The sequence below is a fragment of the Lissotriton vulgaris genome, chromosome 4_1, assembly GCF_964263255.1.
Source record: "Lissotriton vulgaris chromosome 4_1, aLisVul1.2, whole genome shotgun sequence".
In the NCBI taxonomy this organism is placed as follows: Eukaryota; Metazoa; Chordata; class Amphibia; order Caudata; family Salamandridae; genus Lissotriton; species Lissotriton vulgaris.
In genome coordinates this window covers 1,848,478,605-1,848,498,192 of record NC_141691.1, presented here as the reverse complement: position 1 = coordinate 1,848,498,192, position 19,588 = coordinate 1,848,478,605, and the positions used below count along the sequence as shown (strand labels likewise).

The following is a 19,588-nucleotide window of genomic DNA, read 5'->3' as shown; positions in this document are numbered from 1 at the left end:
ACCTGGAGATGGAGACTTCCGAGAACTTAATAGAAAGTGTATTCTGGTTCTACTGGGCACTACACACTGCCCAGAGCTCATCACACCATGCTTTGATTTGCAAATCGCTCAACACTCCCTATTGTTCTGTCTGCCCTAAATCAAATAACAGAAAAAAAGCTCTGCACAGAATAGTTACTTTTTGACCTTGAAGAATTTTTCTAAGCAAAACAGATTCAACAATTTGGGGATAGCAAAATAAAAGTTTGATGGACAAAGCATAGAAAACACTGCACTCAAGTAACTTTACAAAAGTATTTATTTTTTTACATCAGACACTTACTGTATTACTTCAGAGAATGAGATGAAGAAAGAAAAGTATTTTACAATATGTACATTTTTTAATTTACACAGTCTATTCTGCTCTATTAGATATATATATATAATTTGATACATTTACAAATAAATGTACACCCACCGGGATCACTAGGTTAGCTGCTGTACAGATGGTGAATTTGCTTATTTTGCTTTGCACGTGATCCATAGATCAGGTAAAATGTGACATTTAAGGATAAACACAGACTCATGTTTTCAGTTGTAATATTTCTGCATGATGATACATCAATAAAAATATATTGTTTTATGTAAGAAAAAAACACATACACCATCAGTTGCGACCTGTGTGAGGTCCCTATTCCAATTTCTAGGTGCTGCTCTTCTTCACAAATTGCATGGTCCCTAAAACACAAAAGAGACTTGGATCCAGTGGCGAGGAATGGGGGTGCGAGAGTCCCAGGTGTCATCACTGAGGGGGGGGGGGGGACAAAATGGCAAAAATATGTGTTTTAAACATATTTTGTCAAGCCGGGGGTGACAAGAAATTTGCCGCACCGGGTACCACCTGACCTTGCTACGCCACTGCTTGGATCATCTAATTACTCGGAATTGCCCTTTGGTTACTTTTATAATGGAAGCTGCAGTGACACAGCGGGATCAGGCATCACCAGTGGAGTGTAGAACTCATGAGCAACACCATTTCACGTGAAACTATCTTTGTCTATGACTAGAACGAGGAATACTCTGGTGCTCCCTCATTTGTGACTGAACCCTGAAGTATAGGACACTGTGTATAATCGGTGCGTTGTCGTCCTGAATCTTATATTTCACCAGAGCCGCTTCTGTACGGAACATATAAAAAATAAAACCAATATTTACAGTGCTTCAGTGCTTCAAAAACATTGCTGCTCGGAACTCTGTGCAGAAAGTGTACCACCACATCTAAGAATTATATTTTGACGCCAGCACTACAGTTTCTTATTGATTCAAAAACGGAATGCTTGCGTTTTGCATTTAGTAAACCCTGCAGCTTACATACGGAAAGATTACAAAACAAAACAGTAGCAAACATCATATTATGAAACATGACACAAACTTTTAGAAACGCTGGTAATATATCTCAAAAGTATTCATTTTGATGACCTTTCCTTCGTTTTAATCAGTGAGAAGGACAAACTAAGTGCATTCCTTAGCTTGAGGCAAGCAAGTCTTGCTTTCCTTCGAAAACGTTCTTGAAATAGGAGATCACGGGGGTTGGGTGGTGGCTGTTGCTGGAATGAAGATCTGCCTAAAACACGACCTATTCCCCTGTGAAAACTAACTTATGATTTAGTCAGAGCAACTCACTCTGGAGAAACTGATTATTGCCCAGTAGGTAAAACAAGGTCATAGCTTGCAGGGCATAACAAAGGTCTTGTCAAGTAGCTATTAAGAGACATTCATATTGCCTAAGTGGAGGTTCAATTTGATCACTTGTATTTCATTTGAGTCTAAGTAGTCTTACAACTGAGTTTTGATGTGGACGGGTGTATATTGGATTTAGTTGGTGCCCTTTTAAACATAGTAGAACATCTCTTGTTTTTTTGCGGGAAATGTGCAGTAAGGTGTTAAAACCCCACAAATGTACCCAGTTATCACTGTTGGGATCTGGGCAACTGGAATTTCCACCAAAGTGAATGAAAGTTTGTCATACAGAGATAATACCTCAGCCCTATGTAAAAAAAATATTTGCATTGTACAAAAATATAAAGACTAAATTTTTTATAATAGTTTAGAAAAGGGGGAACAAATGATTGATAAATCCCAAGCTGTTGCAGTCTTTTCTCTGTTTGTTAAAGAATTGAATAAGCGCCTCTGTTCAAACAACTGTGTAAGCAACTACTTCATTCATGGCAAAGTCATTTTCTGACCACAGAAAACTGAAAGCAGGTTCTGGGTAAAGCTGTCTTTAGTGTTGTTTTACATTCAAATCACCATCCGTGGTGGGCAGTCCCATCATCTGAGATGACAGTCAGGCCTAAGCGCATCATACATCATTGGATCTGCAGTTGTACCAGTTCCTGCACATTCATTTCTGCAGACCACTGAACATTGGCTGGGGTCTGTACGAGAAGGCATTTTCCTGAGGGCAGTTATTGTGGCAGGCACAGGTGGTGATCATCATCATGGGACGTTTGATGACCTTGCCGCGTTGGCACTGGAACTCAATCTGCGCTGTCTTCGTGGTGTGGGGTGTGCAGCAGCGCCCATCGCTACAGACCCCACAGAACTTGGGCTTGTACGCATAGATGCTGGTGCAGTTCTTGTACTCAAAGTGGATGGGATTCAGAGACTTCTTGGTTCGCTGGCATTTCTTTCCTTTCTAAAAGAAGAATACAGAGAAGCATTGGCAAAGATTATTACTTTATACTCTACGCTGTTGACACATTAGTACCATATGTTCCCACAATAATAACTTTCATAAAAAAGATGAAAGGAAAATAGAGTCACTGTTGGGACCAAACTAAGGGCTTCATTTACAAGGCCCTAGCGGCACTTCTGCCCCGCCTGAGCGTGCTTTTTTTGATGCTCTGGTGGCGAAATGTGCCACAGCATACTTGCAAAGCGAATTACGTGGCTTTTTATGCCCTTGTAAATAGTGTCTCTTTCACGCAGAACACTGCGTGAAATAGGCTTTCCATGAGTGTTGCTCTGAGCGTTCCCACACAACTCTCATGAAATCTGAAGCGTTCCCAGATTTACGAGGAATCATATACCTGTGAATGAGTCAGATTCTAACGCCACGCCAGCGGTGGTGTTAGGAAGACGCAAAGAGGAGAAATATCCTTATTTCTCCTTGTTCTTTCCGCTTTCTATGTATGCAGTATTCTGCAACACAAATAGAAGGAGGAAAGTGCCTCCAATAATTGATTTTGTGCAGAAAGGTGTCCCTTACTGCACAAAATCGATTGTCCCCGCAACGCAGCATGGTGCAAGGGTGCCTGTGTGTTGCTAGGCTGCTTTTAAAACCTGTCACTTGTTGTCACTTGTTGTTTTAACTAGAAAAACCAACGAAGCTCACCTGAGTAAAAGCGCCGCTATCACGCGCTAAGCCTGCCCTCCCAGACCCTCCAGATACAGCGAGTCTCAGCTGTTAGAGGGGGAAAACGCCCACACCGCCAGCGCGGTCAAAGGCGAAGCCACGCCCACTGCGAGGCCACGCCCACCAGACAGACTAAATAAACGCTTTGAAAAGCGCAACGATTCACTTTGATTTAAACTCCCTCTGAGGCGGAAAGCCGGAGGTATTGCACGCTGTATTTTGCTTTTAAAACCTGTCACTTGTTGTCACTTGTTGTTGTTTTAACTAGAAAAACCAACGAAGCTCACCTGAGTAAAAGCGCCGCTATCACGCGCTAAGCCTGCCCTCCCAGACCCTCCAGATACAGCGAGTCTCAGCTGTTAGAGGGGGAAAACGCCCACACCGCCAGCGCGGTCAAAGGCGAAGCCACGCCCACTGCGAGGCCACGCCCATAATACTCACTACAAATGTGCCGGCCATTCCAGCGCAGCGGACGAGCGCAGCGGGAGCGCCGTTTGCGCGCCGAAGGCGCGCCTAAGGCAAGCCCGTCTGCGCCCGTCCGCGCACGACCAGGCCTAGGGCCAGACCCCCTGGTAGATAAAGCTGACACTAAGGTAACTTACTCCCGTCGAGACCTCCTAAGCCTCAGACCTCCCATCGCTGCCTCATGTGAATATGTCAACGACATGAAGGGTCTATTCACCAGCTGTAGTCACTGCCAGCCAGCCCAGCTTAAACTCCCGACGCGAGCGACTAAGCCTGTAGTCCTCAAACTCGCTTCGCTGAATTGCCGCTCTCTCCCCAAACACGCGACACTGATTAACCACCTCATAGAAGAGCATGAGATTGACATCCTCTTCCTGACGGAAACGTGGCTCACCCCACACTCTGACTCAGACATGGTACTAGCCACCCCTCCGGGTTTCCTCATCCAATCGCTCCCTCGCCCATTGGGCAGAGGTGGTGGTGTCGCCATCATTTACCGGGACTATTTCACTTGCAAAGCTAGCGATGCTCAGATTCCCGACTCCGAAAGCCTACATTTTACAATCAAACTGGATCCTACTAGTTCACTGTCAGGGATCCTAGTATACCGCCCCCCCGGGCATTCTGGTTCTTTCACCAGCGCCCTCTTGGATACAGTGGCTACACAGGCTCACTCAATCACGAATTTCATGTTACTGGGAGACTTGAATATTCATTTCAACGACCCTTCAGACTCTGGAGCAGCCGACCTAATCACTGAGCTGGCGGCCCTGGACATCCGTCTCCTCAACTCAGGTGCCACTCACATTAAAGGCCACCTACTGGACCCTGTGTTCACTAGCACCCTCACGATGCAAGGGAGAGATTCCATCCCCTTACCTTGGACGGACCACTTCTTAGTCCCCTTTCAATTCCCAGGAACTCTTAGGAAACCTCAAAAACTGCCTACCTACACCAGAGATAGGACCTGGTCCAGACTCCCTACCGAAGAATGGGCCGAGACCCTCAAATCTACCGCCCCGGCCCACGAAAAAAACCCGGCCATCGCCGATAGCAATTTCAGAAAGTGGATCACGACCTCCCTTGACTCCATACTCCCACTCAGAACGCGGGAAGACAAAACCAGCAAAACGGGATCCGCACCGTGGTATACCCCGGAACTTCGACAGCTCCGTAAAAACTGTAAGAGAGCCGAACGGCTATGGAGAAAAGACTGGCAAAAAACTAGCAAAGAGGCCTATCACACCTCAGTTAAGCTCTATAAAACTGCTATCAAGCGCTCCAAAGCCTCCCACTACGATACTCGCATAAAGGAAGCATCTAATTCCTCCAGGGAATCCTTCCTCATCGTAAAGGAGCTTTTGAAAGTGCCCATTTCCTCCTCCTCCACCACCCCCCAGGTAGACAGAAGCAATGATTTAGCCACATATTTTAATGATAAAATAACCCGTATCCTTACATCCCTCCCCCCCCCATGTCCCTCCAACCATAGGAACAACAATTCACCCCCCTGTCAGACTAGAAAACGCCCCCAACTTGCGACATTTAGGCCAGTCACGCAGAACGAGGTAGAAGTAACCTTGAATAAATTGAAAAGCGGGTCTCCTCTGGACCCTGCACCCATGAGATTCCTCAAAAACGTTGCTCCCGTCATCACCCCTACGCTCACGGAACTTATTAATAGCTCACTCGCACAGGGATCGGTCCCCGACAGCTGGAAAAGCACGGTGGTGAAAGCACTCCTTAAAAAACCCTAGCTCGATCCAACAGACATGGCAAACTACCGGCCAATATCCCTCCTCCCGGGAATTAGCAAGGTTACCGAGAAATTGGTCAACAGTCAACTATCCCAATTCCTCGAAACTAACAACATCCTACGGCAATCGCAAACCGGGTTCCGTCCAGGGCACGGCACAGATACCGCCCTTCTTGCCGTCATCGAGGAGGCAAGGCGCATCCTTGATTCAGGAGGGTCAGTGGCAGTGATCCTCCTGGATCTCAGCGCCGCCTTCGACACAGTCAATCACCGTGTCCTACTCCATCGACTGGCGACAGCAGGGCTCACCGGGACGGCACTCAGCTGGATAGAGTCTTTCCTTACCGGACGCACGTTCCAGGTATGGGACGGAGCCTACCATTCATCCACCCTCCCCCTTACGAGCGGGGTCCCTAAGGGCTCCTCCCTGAGCCCCACGCTTTTTAACGCATATATGGCCCCCCTTGAAGACGTAGTGACACCTTTTGGTATAAAAATAGTGAGCTACGCCGATGACACACAACTGGTCGTCTCCCTCTCCCAACTAGACGACCACCCAGACAATCTGACAAACTGTCTCACCGAAATTCACGGTTGGATGTGTGAATCATCGTTAAAACTAAATGGATCAAAAACCGAAGTGATGCTCATGGGTAAACAATGGGTGACCATCCCCCCAGCGGTCTGGCCGGATGTGTTCGGGGAAATCCCCACCCCGAAACACGAAATCAAGACCCTCGGAGTCTGGCTAGAACCCGACCTCTCAATGAAGACACAAGCGGCCAAAACTGCAGGCACCTGTTTTGGGCTTATGCGGACTACCCACAAAATCCTCCCCTTACTTCCACCCGCGTCCAGGAAATTACTAGTCCAAGGGCTCATACTGTCACGGCTGGACTACAGTAATATGGTCTATCTGGGAGCACCGGAGACTACACTAGCGAGACTGCAACGAACCCAGAATGCAGCAGCCCGTCTACTTATGAACGTTCCCTCTAGAGTGTCCGCCAAGCCTGCTATCAAGGCACTGCACTGGCTCCCAGTTCGCCAAAGGGTGGAATTTAAAACCATGTGCACGGCATATAAACTGATCAACGGGTCGGGACCTACGATTCTCAGCGGCCTGGTTACTCCATACAAAGCTCCCAGAGCTCTACGGTCTGAGAACGAACACTTAGCCAACATCCCCAAATTCAAGAGGGCACGTACCGGAGGCCGACGCTTTTCAGTAAAGGCGTCCACTGGATGGAACTCCCTCCCTCGTTCCCTCAGACTGGAACCCAGCTATCTGAGTTTCAGAAAAAAGCTTAAAACCCTTCTATTTCCCAAATAAACCCTCTGCACTTCTCCCTCTCAGCTGGATTCAAATCTCTCATAGCGCGGGGATGCCCTCGGGTCAACAGGCGCTTTACAAATCGCTAAATAAATAAATAATTTTTTTAGCACAGCGGTCAGTTTAGGAATGCACAGTATTCTTGTGAATACAGTGCATTCCTGACTTTTAGAATGACACTATGCAGCACTGCAAAACTGCTTACGGCATGGCGCTGCACAATTTTAGGCCCAAGGTTTCATCACACTTGAATGCCAAGTGGTCTACCATATTTTTGTGCCCGTTTGGCATTTTATTTTGGTTTTCATCAACATATCCCCAAATCAGAAGAGAACCAATTGACAAATGTCACTGATGTGCACGCGGTTTTCTCTTAGGGACATTTGCACATTTCCGTTCCTGGGACTGGCATGCCTGCCACGGTGGTCCTTGGATAGAAAATCAGTGATGGTCGCCCCCACCCTAAATAGGGCAGTGTGGCCATCACTGTGACTCATCCATCCTGTTGTTAATGGCTGGGGTTCTGCTGTTAGAAACCCTGAAGTTCCCCCAACTCTTAATGGTGGGTGCAAAGCGAGTTTGGTGAGGTGAGAACACCACCACTTTATGACAATGCTCCTGTGCCCGAAGTACAAAAGAGACCCGAACTATTTAAACGCACCTGGGTGCCTTATTGTTTATTAACGATATCGAGCATCTATGTATCCTGTGAGTAATAACAGAAAAATAAAAATCAAAGATGCAGCTGATAGGGGTGTAACCAGTGAAAATGCTCTGGTACTTAAGGTAAAGTGGCATGTTGACACTTAATATATCACCCCTTTTGCTCCTACACCTGCCACTCTGACAATGGGACACTTTCTACTCATTGGAGCAATCTAGTTTTCCTTTCTTAGTGGCACACTAGTGGGCTCCTTGCCTACCTTCGCTTGAGGGATAGTACTGAATGAATGACTAAATGAATGAATGAATGAATGATGAATGAATTAACGAACGAACGGTAGATATATCTTTAAATAAAATACATGATCACCTGGCATACAAACAATAATTCTTTGTTTGGGGCTTTGAATTTGTCTGCAGTGACCACTGTCTGCATCCCAAGGCATCATCATATAGTGACAGCACCTTCAGCCCAATTCACAAAGATTTTGCTGTGAGTAGGTATGACGTGCTCTTGTAGAACTTGCTTCTAGCTACTAATGAATGTTAGGAAGAAGCCACCAGTACTCCAGGAGTAAGCGACAAGATATCCTTTCTGAATCAGGTTCAATGAGAAGTGCTATGAGAGTATTGATCAGCAGGCAGTGGGCTGTGCAGACTTCCTGGATCCCCAGTCCCTTCCATGTGACTTTGCCACCTACCTTAGCAGTCTGCTTTTGATTCTCTTTCTGGCAGGGTCGCACGATGCAGAGGCGATGCTGCTTGACCATGTCGCACCTAGGGTTCCTGTTCGTCACCCTGCTGGACATCCCCATTCCGCAGCTCTTGGAGCAAGCACTCCACTCTGTTGTCTGTTCGATGCAGTTCAAGCCTGCATCTGAGGCATCAATCCCCAGCGTGGCCTCCTGCCTGTAGGCTGCAAGATTACAACATTAAGTAGATACAGCAACAAAGGGTGAAACACACAAACTGATTGGACATGTAAGTCTACCAGGATGCATGTTTGCACACAAGCTGTTATACTCAAATCAGTCATTAGCAATAATGGTTCAGCATTGGAAAAATAACATACTATTATCCAGAAAACCAAGGGCTTTATTTCAGAGCCCTTTACGCCTCCGTTGTGTCACTTTTTGCGACGCTGCAGCGGTGTAAAATATGTGCGACACTGCACCATATTTACAAAGTGACGCATCTAGGCAGATGAGTCACTTTGCAAATCCCTATGCTACATTATACCCACGTCAGGTATAATGTATGCAGGGTGGGCGTAGTAGTGGTGCAGTGAAATCTATGAGATCTATGAGATCTATTAATCTATTGTCAGTTAAAGAAGTGTTAAGAAGTGTAATTATCTGATGATGAAATGAATGCTTCCTTCTTCCTTCTCCTGCCTGTCAAAGTGTAAAACAGAAGGAAATGGCGAGATACTGAAAAATGTTGTTATAAATAAAACTACTGTATAATAAAGTGAGTGTCAGTTAATTGAAATTCAATGAGGAAGGGCCTGAAAGAAATTATGTTGAGGTAATACTGTTTGGTGATTTGTGTTTCACTATGCGATTGTTGAATAATTAAATGTTTGAAACAAAAAAAAATACTACAGCAAATAGAGCATCAAAATTATCAGCAGATAAGTGTCAATTCTTGATGACTTACAGAGGATGATGGATGCCAGAGGTGAAGGACCACTTAGCTGCATTTGATACGATGGACCACACAATCGTATTTGAAGGACTGCACAACATAGGGCTCAGAGAAATGGTTTTGATCTGGTATAAATACATTTTATATACTAGAGCACAAATACATTTTTCCTTTCTGATAAAAATAACGTATTTTATGGGGTCCCTCAAGGATCAATTGTATTTCTGTTGCTTTTTAACGTTTAGATGGGAACTCTGGCCTCTTTACTGCACCATCTGGGTCTGAATAATTTTTTATATGCAGATGTTATGCAGTTGATTTTTGGACTTTCCCCAGACATAAACCAATGTAACCATCTAACTATGAGGCTTGAGACAACCAGATTGTGGATGTCTATGAATTATTTAACCCCTTCGCTGCAGGGGTAATTCCCCCACGGTGCAGGGGGGTGGGGGGTGAGCGTGGCGCAGCGGCGCTCATGACAGCCCAGCTTGTCATGAGTCACAGTGGAGCTGTGCTCCTGATGAGCTGGGCTCGTCACAACCCCGCCCACTGATTAATTCGCCCGTACAGGCGGGGAATCAATTGCACGTGGATGGTGTGCAGCCGTTATGACGAGCCTAGCTCGTCATGAGCACAGCTCCACTGTGACTCATGACGAGCTGGGCTCGCATTGAGCACCGAAGGAGTTAAAACTAAACCCTAGCAAAACTGAAATACTTTCACATCACAGATTTGAAATGGGCAACTATAATGGGCCAACCTCCAGCACTTTCTACTTTGATTCCAGTCTTAGTCTTACTATTTACTAATTAAAAACACCAGTATTAAAAACTTTAAAAGCAGTCAACAATTGAATACGCTAATGTGTCTTATTGACTGCACTGAAAAATGTATTAGGTGTGTACAGCTGATCCAGAAGGAAGTAATTTGACTATTCTGTGATCTGAGTTGACTCAGTTACTTGTCAGAAAGAAACGACACTGGCTACCAGCGCAGAACAGAAAACTTTTTAAAGTTTTAATGAGCGTACACAAGGTTGTTTATGCCAACACTCTGCGGCACAGAAATTGCGCCTGACGTTGTTCCAGCAGATATCTGCGATCTAAACTGCAAATACCTCAAGGTTGGACTTCTACTCAAGCGTTCGCACTGGCTGCTGCTACATTGTGAATTACCTTGCTGGTTCAGCTACGGAAACAACCCTCTCTTACTTTTTAAGAAATCTTTGGAGACACACCTCTTTGAATAACATTGACTTCACAGCCTTTCATTCAACCTTAACAGTAATGACAAGAAACCTTTTTTGGTGACTTTTAATCTAAACAAATAACATAAACATAGTCAAAGTTCTGTTAAGCCAGTGCCAGTCTATCCCTATTATTCGCCAGTCTCCATTCTTTCTCGCGGATTTCACTTTCTTTCTGATTGCTTTGCAAACTACCAAGATCAGGATCATGATGTTGAAGTATTAACAGTCCAACAAACTTTGACTTGAGGGATGGGCTCCTCATATCCCCATTGATCTGGATAATATTCTGTGAAATGCACAAACTGTCTTCCATTCTTTACTTTAGATGCCCTTTGGGATTTGTGTATTTAATATATTTGATGCATAGCACTTTCTTTCACTTAAAAGTACAGTTCATACATCGTTAACAGTTTTGCCAAAGTAGTAGCAAATTATATTCAAGAGATTGGAGTAGAAACATATAGGTGGAAGAGTGTCTGCTCTTAGTTCATTCTCTTAAATCAATGCACATTATTTGCTTCAGCATATCAGTTAACATGCTCCGCTTTTTTATTTGAATGGTATCGGAGCCGCAGAGAACAGCATAGAACATCTTCAACCGGAGGTGCTCTATATACATCTGTATTGGGCATGGGAGTTAAGCCAGGATTGTATAGTAGAAACCAGGATATTATGGAGAATTGAGATGGAAACTTGTAATTGGGACAGTACCAGTAATCACACTTAACATTTCCATGTCTATACTGCGCTTGTTTACAATATATGGGGCAATGTGGGGCAGGGGGATAAAGGGAGAAAATGGAATTTACCCAAGATATCACCATGTTTTGGTTAAGTGGCAAAGCCAGGGAGAGAACCTTAGTGTCCATCTTAACCTGATACCCAAATCACCATCTTGTTAGAAAGTAAACAGTAAGGGACTGTGTCTAAGAATCGATGTTGGCACCTAATATCCACCTTTGAGAAGAAACAAACATTTTGCAGTACTTCATATATAAAATCTAATTACTGCTACTTTGATTGGTGCTTTCAGATAATGTTCAATTTCCAGAGTCAGCCATTTTATAAGTATCATGCAAAACATGCTCATAAAATATGAGACAAGTACATACACCACATGAGGATCCTAAAGAAATGTGTTGTCTTACCTGCCATTGCAAAGCCTCCCAGATCCACTCCTGTCTTGTCACACACCCATTTGTCACAACATTCTCCAGGCACCTGCACCTTTCTGGGGAAGGGACAGTCCGGGCCCGGAAGCAACAGGTCCTGGTTGCAGCGGGGTACACACCCGATCTGCCCATCCTGGCATGTGCACTGGTATTTGCAGCTGGGCTGGAAAGTTTCGCCACTTTGGTAAATCACACCATCAAACACACAGTTGTCTCCATCGAGCACTAAGGAATAAAAAGGGGTAGATTATATATTAACTCTTATTTAATTATTAGGAAAATCTAGGCTGCTGTTATGGTATGAATAGACTTTAAGATGATGCACAAATATGGTTCACAATCATACTTGGTTAAACCTAAGAATTGGATTTGAGCAATCGCCAAAGATAGTAAAAACCATCTAATCAATATGTCCAATTCATCCTGCAGACAATTATATTTTCCTTCGTTCATACCCACTTGGGTCCAGTCCTCTGCACTGTGGCAGGTGGGAACTGAGAAGGTAGGAAAAGATGCATACTTCCTCTTGACGAATGTATGACTACAGAAACTATCCCCTACTACCATGACCGTGTGGATTTGCATTTCACTAGTTAGGGTCTGTCAATCCCTATTTTATGAAATAGGTAGGAACTCTCTCTCTTTCCTCAGTTGCCTTGTGTATAAATGTGTATGCGTAATATTGAGATAGGAATCCTTTACAGCCTTGTGAAAACCTTTGACCCCCTTTGCTATTTGTTCAGACTGAAACATGCTGACTCTCAGAAAGATGTTTTGATGCATAGTTTCATAATGCATCCCTGGTTGCTTATTTTAATCTTACCCTTGGTACCCTCAATAAGTAGAAACACTATTGGGTTTACCTTGAGGTAATTATAATGAAATCTATATCCCTGTTTGTGTCCAGTAAGATCTTACAAAGAATTCCCGCAGGAAGAGGTTAAGTCTGCCCTGTTGGTATCATCTTACCAGGATGGGGCAAGGTTTTTGATGATGAAGCATGCCACAAAACGTGGGTGAGGTGTCCTTATCCGAAAATATTGGTTTCATTAGTAGTCTTGGCATGTGGTGATCATTCATTGAGTCTTCACACCTTAAATATTAACAATGTCTCACTATCTTGCACAAAACAGCACATCAGAGGCTCTGGCTCATTTTTACGTCGGAGGAAGCCAAACTCTTCTGTTTTATACACAGGGAGTTTGCGTTGGGTCGGCCCCTTCAAACTAATGGCTGAGCCCCCTTCGGCCATCGACTTGAGACATTGACAATCACGGTTCGAATCACACCACAGAAGTTTTTTATTCTCACACTTATGCTATTGGTCATTTGGCGTTATCCTTCTGCCCCAAGGAAGTGCTTCTATTGCAATGTGTGAGGAACTATTTTTCATCTGAAAAGTACACTCAATCATGACACTTTTTGGCACATTTAATTATTTGCCTCATGCGTATGTTAAAATCCAAAAGGTGTCCTTTTTTGTTATTGTTTTCACTGCAAGACATATTGGTTCATGTTATGCCAAGAAAATGTGGTAGGGATTCAAATGGCCATTCCTCTTATAGTCTCCATAATAGGAGAATGACTTCACATCTCTAGCAACCATGCTCATCAAAGCCACTGAAAGGATTGAGCACGTCTAGCAGCTCCCCAGGTCCTGCAGCCGGGTTGCTGCTGAAATGCAAATTCCGCACACCCACTGTCTTTGGCAAAGCTAATAGGCCTGACTTATGACTTGAAAATATAAGTCAAATCTATTAGCTTTGCCAGTGCTTTTTAAAACTGGGCCCAATCGTTACATTCACCCAAGCTGACCAATGACAATGCTGTGTTGACTATGGCCATTAACTGATATTCTCAACACAATAACCTCTGGTGAATGTGAATATTGTATTGTTATTGCATTTATATAGCGCGTACTATCCCTGACGAGGCATTGAAGCGCTTTTTCAATGAGTAGCACGCTACTCCGGGACCCATAGAGGATTAGTGTTGAATTAGTATAGTGAAACATGCAAGTACATTTCAAGTGGTGGATAGGTTAGTCAGTTATTTGGATTTGGAATTATAGCAGAAGGATAGAGTAGGAAAAAGGTTTGTATTTATATAGCGCTTGTTACCCCTGATGGGGTGTTGACGCACGCTATTCAATAAGCCCATAAAGGATTATTGGTGAATTAATATGGTGAAATATGAAGTAATTTCAATGGTGGATATGTTAGTCAGTTATTTGGATTGAGAAGGAATGGCTATCACTCGCGGGTACAGTGGGAGGTTTGTAAACCGGCCTCAAGGGTGAATGTATGAGTGCTGTGCAGATTACAAGGGCAAAATGTGTAATGCATGGTGGTACTATCCACAGATCTCACAGACAAGCTTTCCTGGTTGCCTGATCAGAGCCGTTTTAAGGCATGGGCAAAGTGGGCTCTGGCCCAGGGTCCCAGCCTTTCAGGGGGCCCCCGATAGAGCCAGCTCTGTTCTGCAGAGTCTTGTCCTGGTGACCTTAACTCAAACAGATTGTTCCAGATATCGTTTTCCTTTAATTAATTGTTAATATAGGTGATGTGTGAGAATATATTACAATTTGCAAAAGAATGTGTTTATGTTTCATGCAACATCCATAGATCAAAACAGGACCTCGCATGTAAGAAATGGGAGGGTGTCACAGAGACTATTCACAGTAATGTTAGTGACCTGCTGCTGTGTTACACACGTCACTATCCCTGAATATTAGATGTTAACACATTAAGAACTTGGACAAGTGTGTCAGTGCGCTGTCAGAGACCTAGTCAAAGAGGGCACGCAAGAGCTGACATTGGATCATAAATTCAAAGCTGTTCCAAACACAGGCCCCAAAATGTGTTTGGCCAAAGGCCCGTGAAATCCTTGAAATGTCCCTGTGCCTGATTGGTGGGTATCTGAGCATTGTTGAGCGAGTGCAGAAGTTTCCAAATGAGGAGTCACAGAGTGTGTGACTGAGAATAGGGCAGTGTGCAGATCTCCTGGAAGAGTGCCTTTATGATGAGCGATTGGAGCTCAGGTCTTCTGGGCACATGAGTAAATGAGGAGTGACTGGCGCTCATATCTTCTGGAAAATTAAGTGAAAGAGGGTTCATGACTACTGCATGTATGCCTCTTGGAATAATACCGGAACGAGGAGTGCTCCTACAGCAATGCTGAACGAGGAATGCTCCCACAGCGATGCCTGAACGAGGAGTCCTCCCACAGCAATACCTGAACGAAGAGTCCTCCCACAGCAATGCCTGAACGAGAAGTGTTCCCACAGCAATGCCTGAACGAGGAGTGCTCGCACAACGATGCCTGAACGAGGAGTCCTCCCACAGCAATGCCTGAACGAGGAGTGCTCCTACAGCAATGCCTGAATGAGGAGTGCTCCTACAGCAATGCCTGAACGAGGAGTGCTCCTACAGCAATGCCTGAACGAGGAGTGCTCCTACAGCAATGCTGAACGAGGAATGCTCCCACAGCGATGCCTGAACGAGGAGTGCTCCCACAGCGATGCCTGAACGAGGAGTCCTCCCACAGCAATGCCTGAACGAAGAGTCCTCCCACAGCAATGCCTGAACGAGAAGTGTTCCCACAGCAATGCCTGAACGAGGAGTGCTCGCACAGCGATGCCTGAACGAGGAGTCCTCCCACAGCAATGCCTGAACGAGGAGTGCTCCTACAGCAATGCCTGAACGAGGAGTGCTCCTACAGCAATGCTGAATGAGGAATGCTCCCACAGCGATGCCTGAACGAGGAGTGCTCCCACAGCGATGCCTGAACAAGGAGTCCTCCCACAGCGATGCCTGAACGATGAGTCCTCCCACAGCAATGCCTGAACGAGGAGTGCTCCTACAGCAATGCCTGAACGAGGAGTGCTCCTACAGCAATGCCTGAATGAGTAGTGGTTGGTGTCCAGGTCTCCTGGATGAGTGGGTGAATGAGGATTCACCATGTAGGGATCTCCCACAGTAATGCCTGAAAGAGGAGTGATTTCTGTACGGTCTACTGGATGAGTGGATGAATGAGGATGCACCATATGAGGATCTCCTACAGTAATGCCTGAATGAGGAGTGGTTGGTGTCCAGGTCTCCTGGATGAGTGGGTGAATGAGGATGCACCATGTAGGGATCTCCTACAGTAATGCCTGAAAGAGGAGTGATTTGTGTCCGGGTCTCCTGAATGAGTGGGTGAATGAGAGTGCACCATGTGAGGATTTCCTACAGCAATGCCTGAATGAGCAGTGGTTGGTGTCCAGCTCTCCTGGATGAGTGGGTGAATGAGGATGCACCATATGAGGATCTCCCACAGTAATGCCTGAAAGAGGAGTGATTTGTGTACGGTCTACTGGATGAGTGGATGAATGAGGATGCACCATGTGAGGATCTCCTACAGTAATGCCTGAAAGAGGAGTGATTTGTGTCCGGGTCTCCTGGATGAGTGGATGAATGAGGATGCACCATCTGAGGATCTCCTACAGTAATGCCTGAAAGAGGAGTGATTTGTGTCCAGGTCTCCTGGATGAGTGGGTGAATGAGGATGCTCCATGTGCGGGTCTCTGAAGTAATACCTGAATGAGGAGTGGTTGGTTTCTAGCTCTCCTGGGTGAATGCCTGGTTGTGAGGTGTGGCTGCTGTGCAGAACTAGTGGATGAATGTCTGAATGAGGAGTTAATGGTGTGGATTATGTGCAGATCTCCTGGATACATATTTGAATAAGAGATGCTTCGTGTGCATCTCTCCTGGCTGTGTGTCAGACTGAGGCATGGCAGGTGAGCAGATCTTCTGGATTACTGAATGAATATCTAGCAATGTTTTTTGAGCACAGACAATAAAATCATTGGAAAGTGCAGTACTCACAGATAATGTGCAATTAAAAGGAGCACCGATTAATACAGAGTACTCGTCAACATAAAACATTTTAGAAAGTGGAACACTCAGATTGAAAATTCAAGTCGTTAATGTCAAAATGATATTGAGTAAACCCAGTAAAATCACAAAAGTCACAAATTAGCCAAGTGTATTGGGCGTTCCATAAGGGATTCCAATGCTCCTGTGACAGGCAATGCAGAGTGCCAGGTGAATACTGTGAATACACACCTCATGGCAGAACCCATGCTCAGCTCATTTGCATCCAATATGCTGTGTGCGCGTGCGCCGTACCGAACTCCAGTAAGACACGTCACGCTCACTGAAACGAGCACCGTTTGCACATAGCAGCCACAACAGTTCATTGAAAGTGACAAAAGATCGGGATGGCAGATTAATAAACACGATGACAATACACTCCTGCACGGGATTGACTGAAGCTGGAATCTTCTGACAGATTGTGTGAATGAGCAGTAAGAAATGGGTGTGCAGACCCTCTGAAGGAGTGAGTGAATGAGGTGTGGCTGGTCTGTAGATTTCCTGGGAGAGTTTCTGAATGAAATGAGTAGTGTTATGTGTGCATATCTGATGAATGAACGGCTGAATGAACACTCAGCACAGCAGTGTCTCCTATGGAATGATGAGAGTGGCCCTTCTGCAGATTTCCTGGGAGGGTGCCTGAGTGAACTGAGAGAGCCGGGTGTGCACATCTCGTGAATGAGGTGGAGCGACTGTTGCGCCTGTCTCGTGGATGAGTGAATGTCTGGCTGTTGTGGAGATGCTCTGAATGAATGCATGAATGAGGAGTGCCCCCTGCATAAGTGGCGCTCACAAGGCGCTCTCTTACCCATGCAGGTGCCCTGTCCCGCGGCGGGCGAGGCGCTGTGGTCGCAGTAGAGCCCGCTCTCCTCGTGGCACGGGTGCACCTCGGAGCAGCTCTCCCCGGCCTGGCGGGCGCACACCGGGCAGCAGGCGCATCCGTCCAGCACCACGGGCACCCCGGGGGCGCAGCCCAGGCTCTCCTCGTCCTCGGCGGGGCAGGGCCCGCACTCTGCGGGGCAGCGCTCCCCCTCCGCCTGCAGGGAGGGACGATAGGGACATGATGAGCCAATGAGCTTCCCTCACAGAGCGCTGCGATATGCATCATCCATCCATCCATTCATTCATTCTGGTGACAGAGAACCGAGGAAGCAGAGAGAGGGGTTTTCCCGGGACAAAGGGCTGAACCCATAGGAGTCTGCAATGCCCCTCCACCCTCGTACCCGCCACACACACCGGACATCCTGTCTTGTGATGCCAGGGACTAGAACAGCTGGATCCGGCAGGATAAACTAACGCAGATCTCTGAAATATCACCCAACCAACCCCCTTTTCCGGGACAGAGGGCAGAAGCTACTGGGATCTGAGGAACACAATTCCTAGTTTTTCGCCTTGAAGGGCGCCCTCGGGACAGCACTTCTTTGCAATGTAAAATCACCACTTTTGCACACAGACATACACGCACGAGCGCGCGCAAGGACACTCACTGAGTAAAAAACTTATGCGGAGGGGCATCAAAGGATGCTTCCGAATCCCGGGATTGCCATATACAAACGTATCTTATCTTTATTCCACCTCATACCTCTTTCTCCCACCATCATACACTTCCTGTCTTTTTATCTCACTTCCATCTCTATTTTTGATCCCTTGGTACTGTTTTACTAGCTTTCTTTCTATTCCTTCTCCTTTCTCCGCCTTGCTCTCTTTCGACCCGGTCAAACTCTAATGAAAAATAAGTCCAGGATTCCCAAAACTACTGCTGTTGCTCACCACCACCTGCAATCACGCTAACACATTAAGTGCTGGACATTCGTTGCCCATCCTCTTTCGGGCCAGACGCAATGCTTTAAATGGACAGGTGCTGTCCGGTGCCGAGTACCTGCCCTTCTCAGCACTGCTCTAATGCCTGTAGAGGGAGAGTATCGGGGCTTCTGAGGAGAAGCAGGTACTCACATAGAGAGCAGCTTAATGCAAGTCACACACACGTACGGACACACGCTTCTCCTACTGAGGATGGGACCAGCCGCGGGTGGCACACTTGCCTCTCTGAGCAGGAAGAGAAGGACCAGGGCCAGGCACTGCTTCATCGTCACGCACTGCATGTCGTGTCTTCTTCCGGCGGAGACGGGACTGGCTGCAGCTCTTCCTCACTCCTGTAAGATGTCTCCCCCTCGCCTCTCGGGCCATTATATGGGGCATCCTCAGGACCACAACACCCCCGGCTCCCTCCCAACTGGCTGCTCGAAGGAGACGGGGGATGGGCCAGGCGGGGGTTGGGCTTCAACCCTCCCACTCCCCCACTCGCGTGTCTTGGGCCTCGGCCAGCGTCATACCTGCATGCCAGACCGGTGTGGTCCCCAGGCCCAGGGCCAGTCTCTGCTGACAGGAACCCGCCAGGAATGCGCGCGCGGAAGGGGCACCGAACAAGGCCAGACTCTTTCAACGAGACCAGTCTGCAACATGGGAAAGTATTTTGTTTTTGTCGAAAGTTGAGCTGCTCAAAGACGGAAAACTTCCCGCGCCAGCATTGTTCACGGTTTCCCATTTCAGGTTCTTTAATGCCTGCTCCCATTAGCCCGAAGACTCTAGAGCCGCTTGCATTTGCCGAGGGAAGGCGGTGCACTGGACAGCACGCACCCACGCATTCGCTGTTAACCAGGATGTCTATTAAATCATAGCAAAAAGTAAGGTGGACTGGACTCCGGCCGCGCGCTTCTCACACCAGCGAATAAATAGACCGTATCTTTAAATCAAAATCCAGTGGTTTCTCTAGCTCTGTATACCGTTGTTTTGCCAGTTTTGAAGAGCGTCCACTCAGTAAAACGAGTGCACCGAGAAAGAGCTAAATTGATATGCTCAGGATCACTCACTATGGTAGAGTGGAGAAGCCGAGAGTATAAACCATAATATGCCCAGTACAAAGTATACCCTTACACCAATATACACTTCGACTACAAATCCTCAATGTCATTTTTTAATACGATTCAATC

General features: G+C 46.2%; 1 protein-coding gene across 1 annotated transcript; it reads right to left on the bottom strand.

Annotated features, from left to right (window-relative positions):
- Window positions 1–280: 280 nt before the first annotated feature.
- On the bottom strand, window positions 281–18,764 carry CCN3 (cellular communication network factor 3). Its single transcript, XM_086966147.1, has 5 exons — window positions 18,641–18,764; window positions 17,407–17,635; window positions 11,662–11,910; window positions 8,316–8,530; window positions 281–2,677 (listed from the first exon to the last, which is right to left on the bottom strand). The coding sequence occupies exons 1-5, from the start codon at window positions 18,698–18,700 to the stop codon at window positions 2,384–2,386; spliced, it is 1,047 nt and encodes a 348-aa protein (XP_086822273.1). The 5' UTR covers window positions 18,701–18,764; the 3' UTR covers window positions 281–2,383.
- Between the last annotated feature and the right edge of the window lie 824 nt (window positions 18,765–19,588).

Excerpts from the sequence above, each read along its gene's own strand:
- CCN3 (XM_086966147.1), bottom strand. The coding sequence starts at position 18,700 with ATGCAGTGCGTGACGATGAAGCAGTGCCTGGCCCTGGTCCTTCTCTTC. Across the intron at positions 11,911-17,406 it reads GGGACAGGGCACCTGCATGG|TGCTCGATGGAGACAACTGT; the intron begins GTAAGAGAGCGC and ends TTTATTCCTTAG. Across the intron at positions 2,678-8,315 it reads ATCAAAAGCAGACTGCTAAG|AAAGGAAAGAAATGCCAGCG; the intron begins GTAGGTGGCAAA and ends TTCTTCTTTTAG.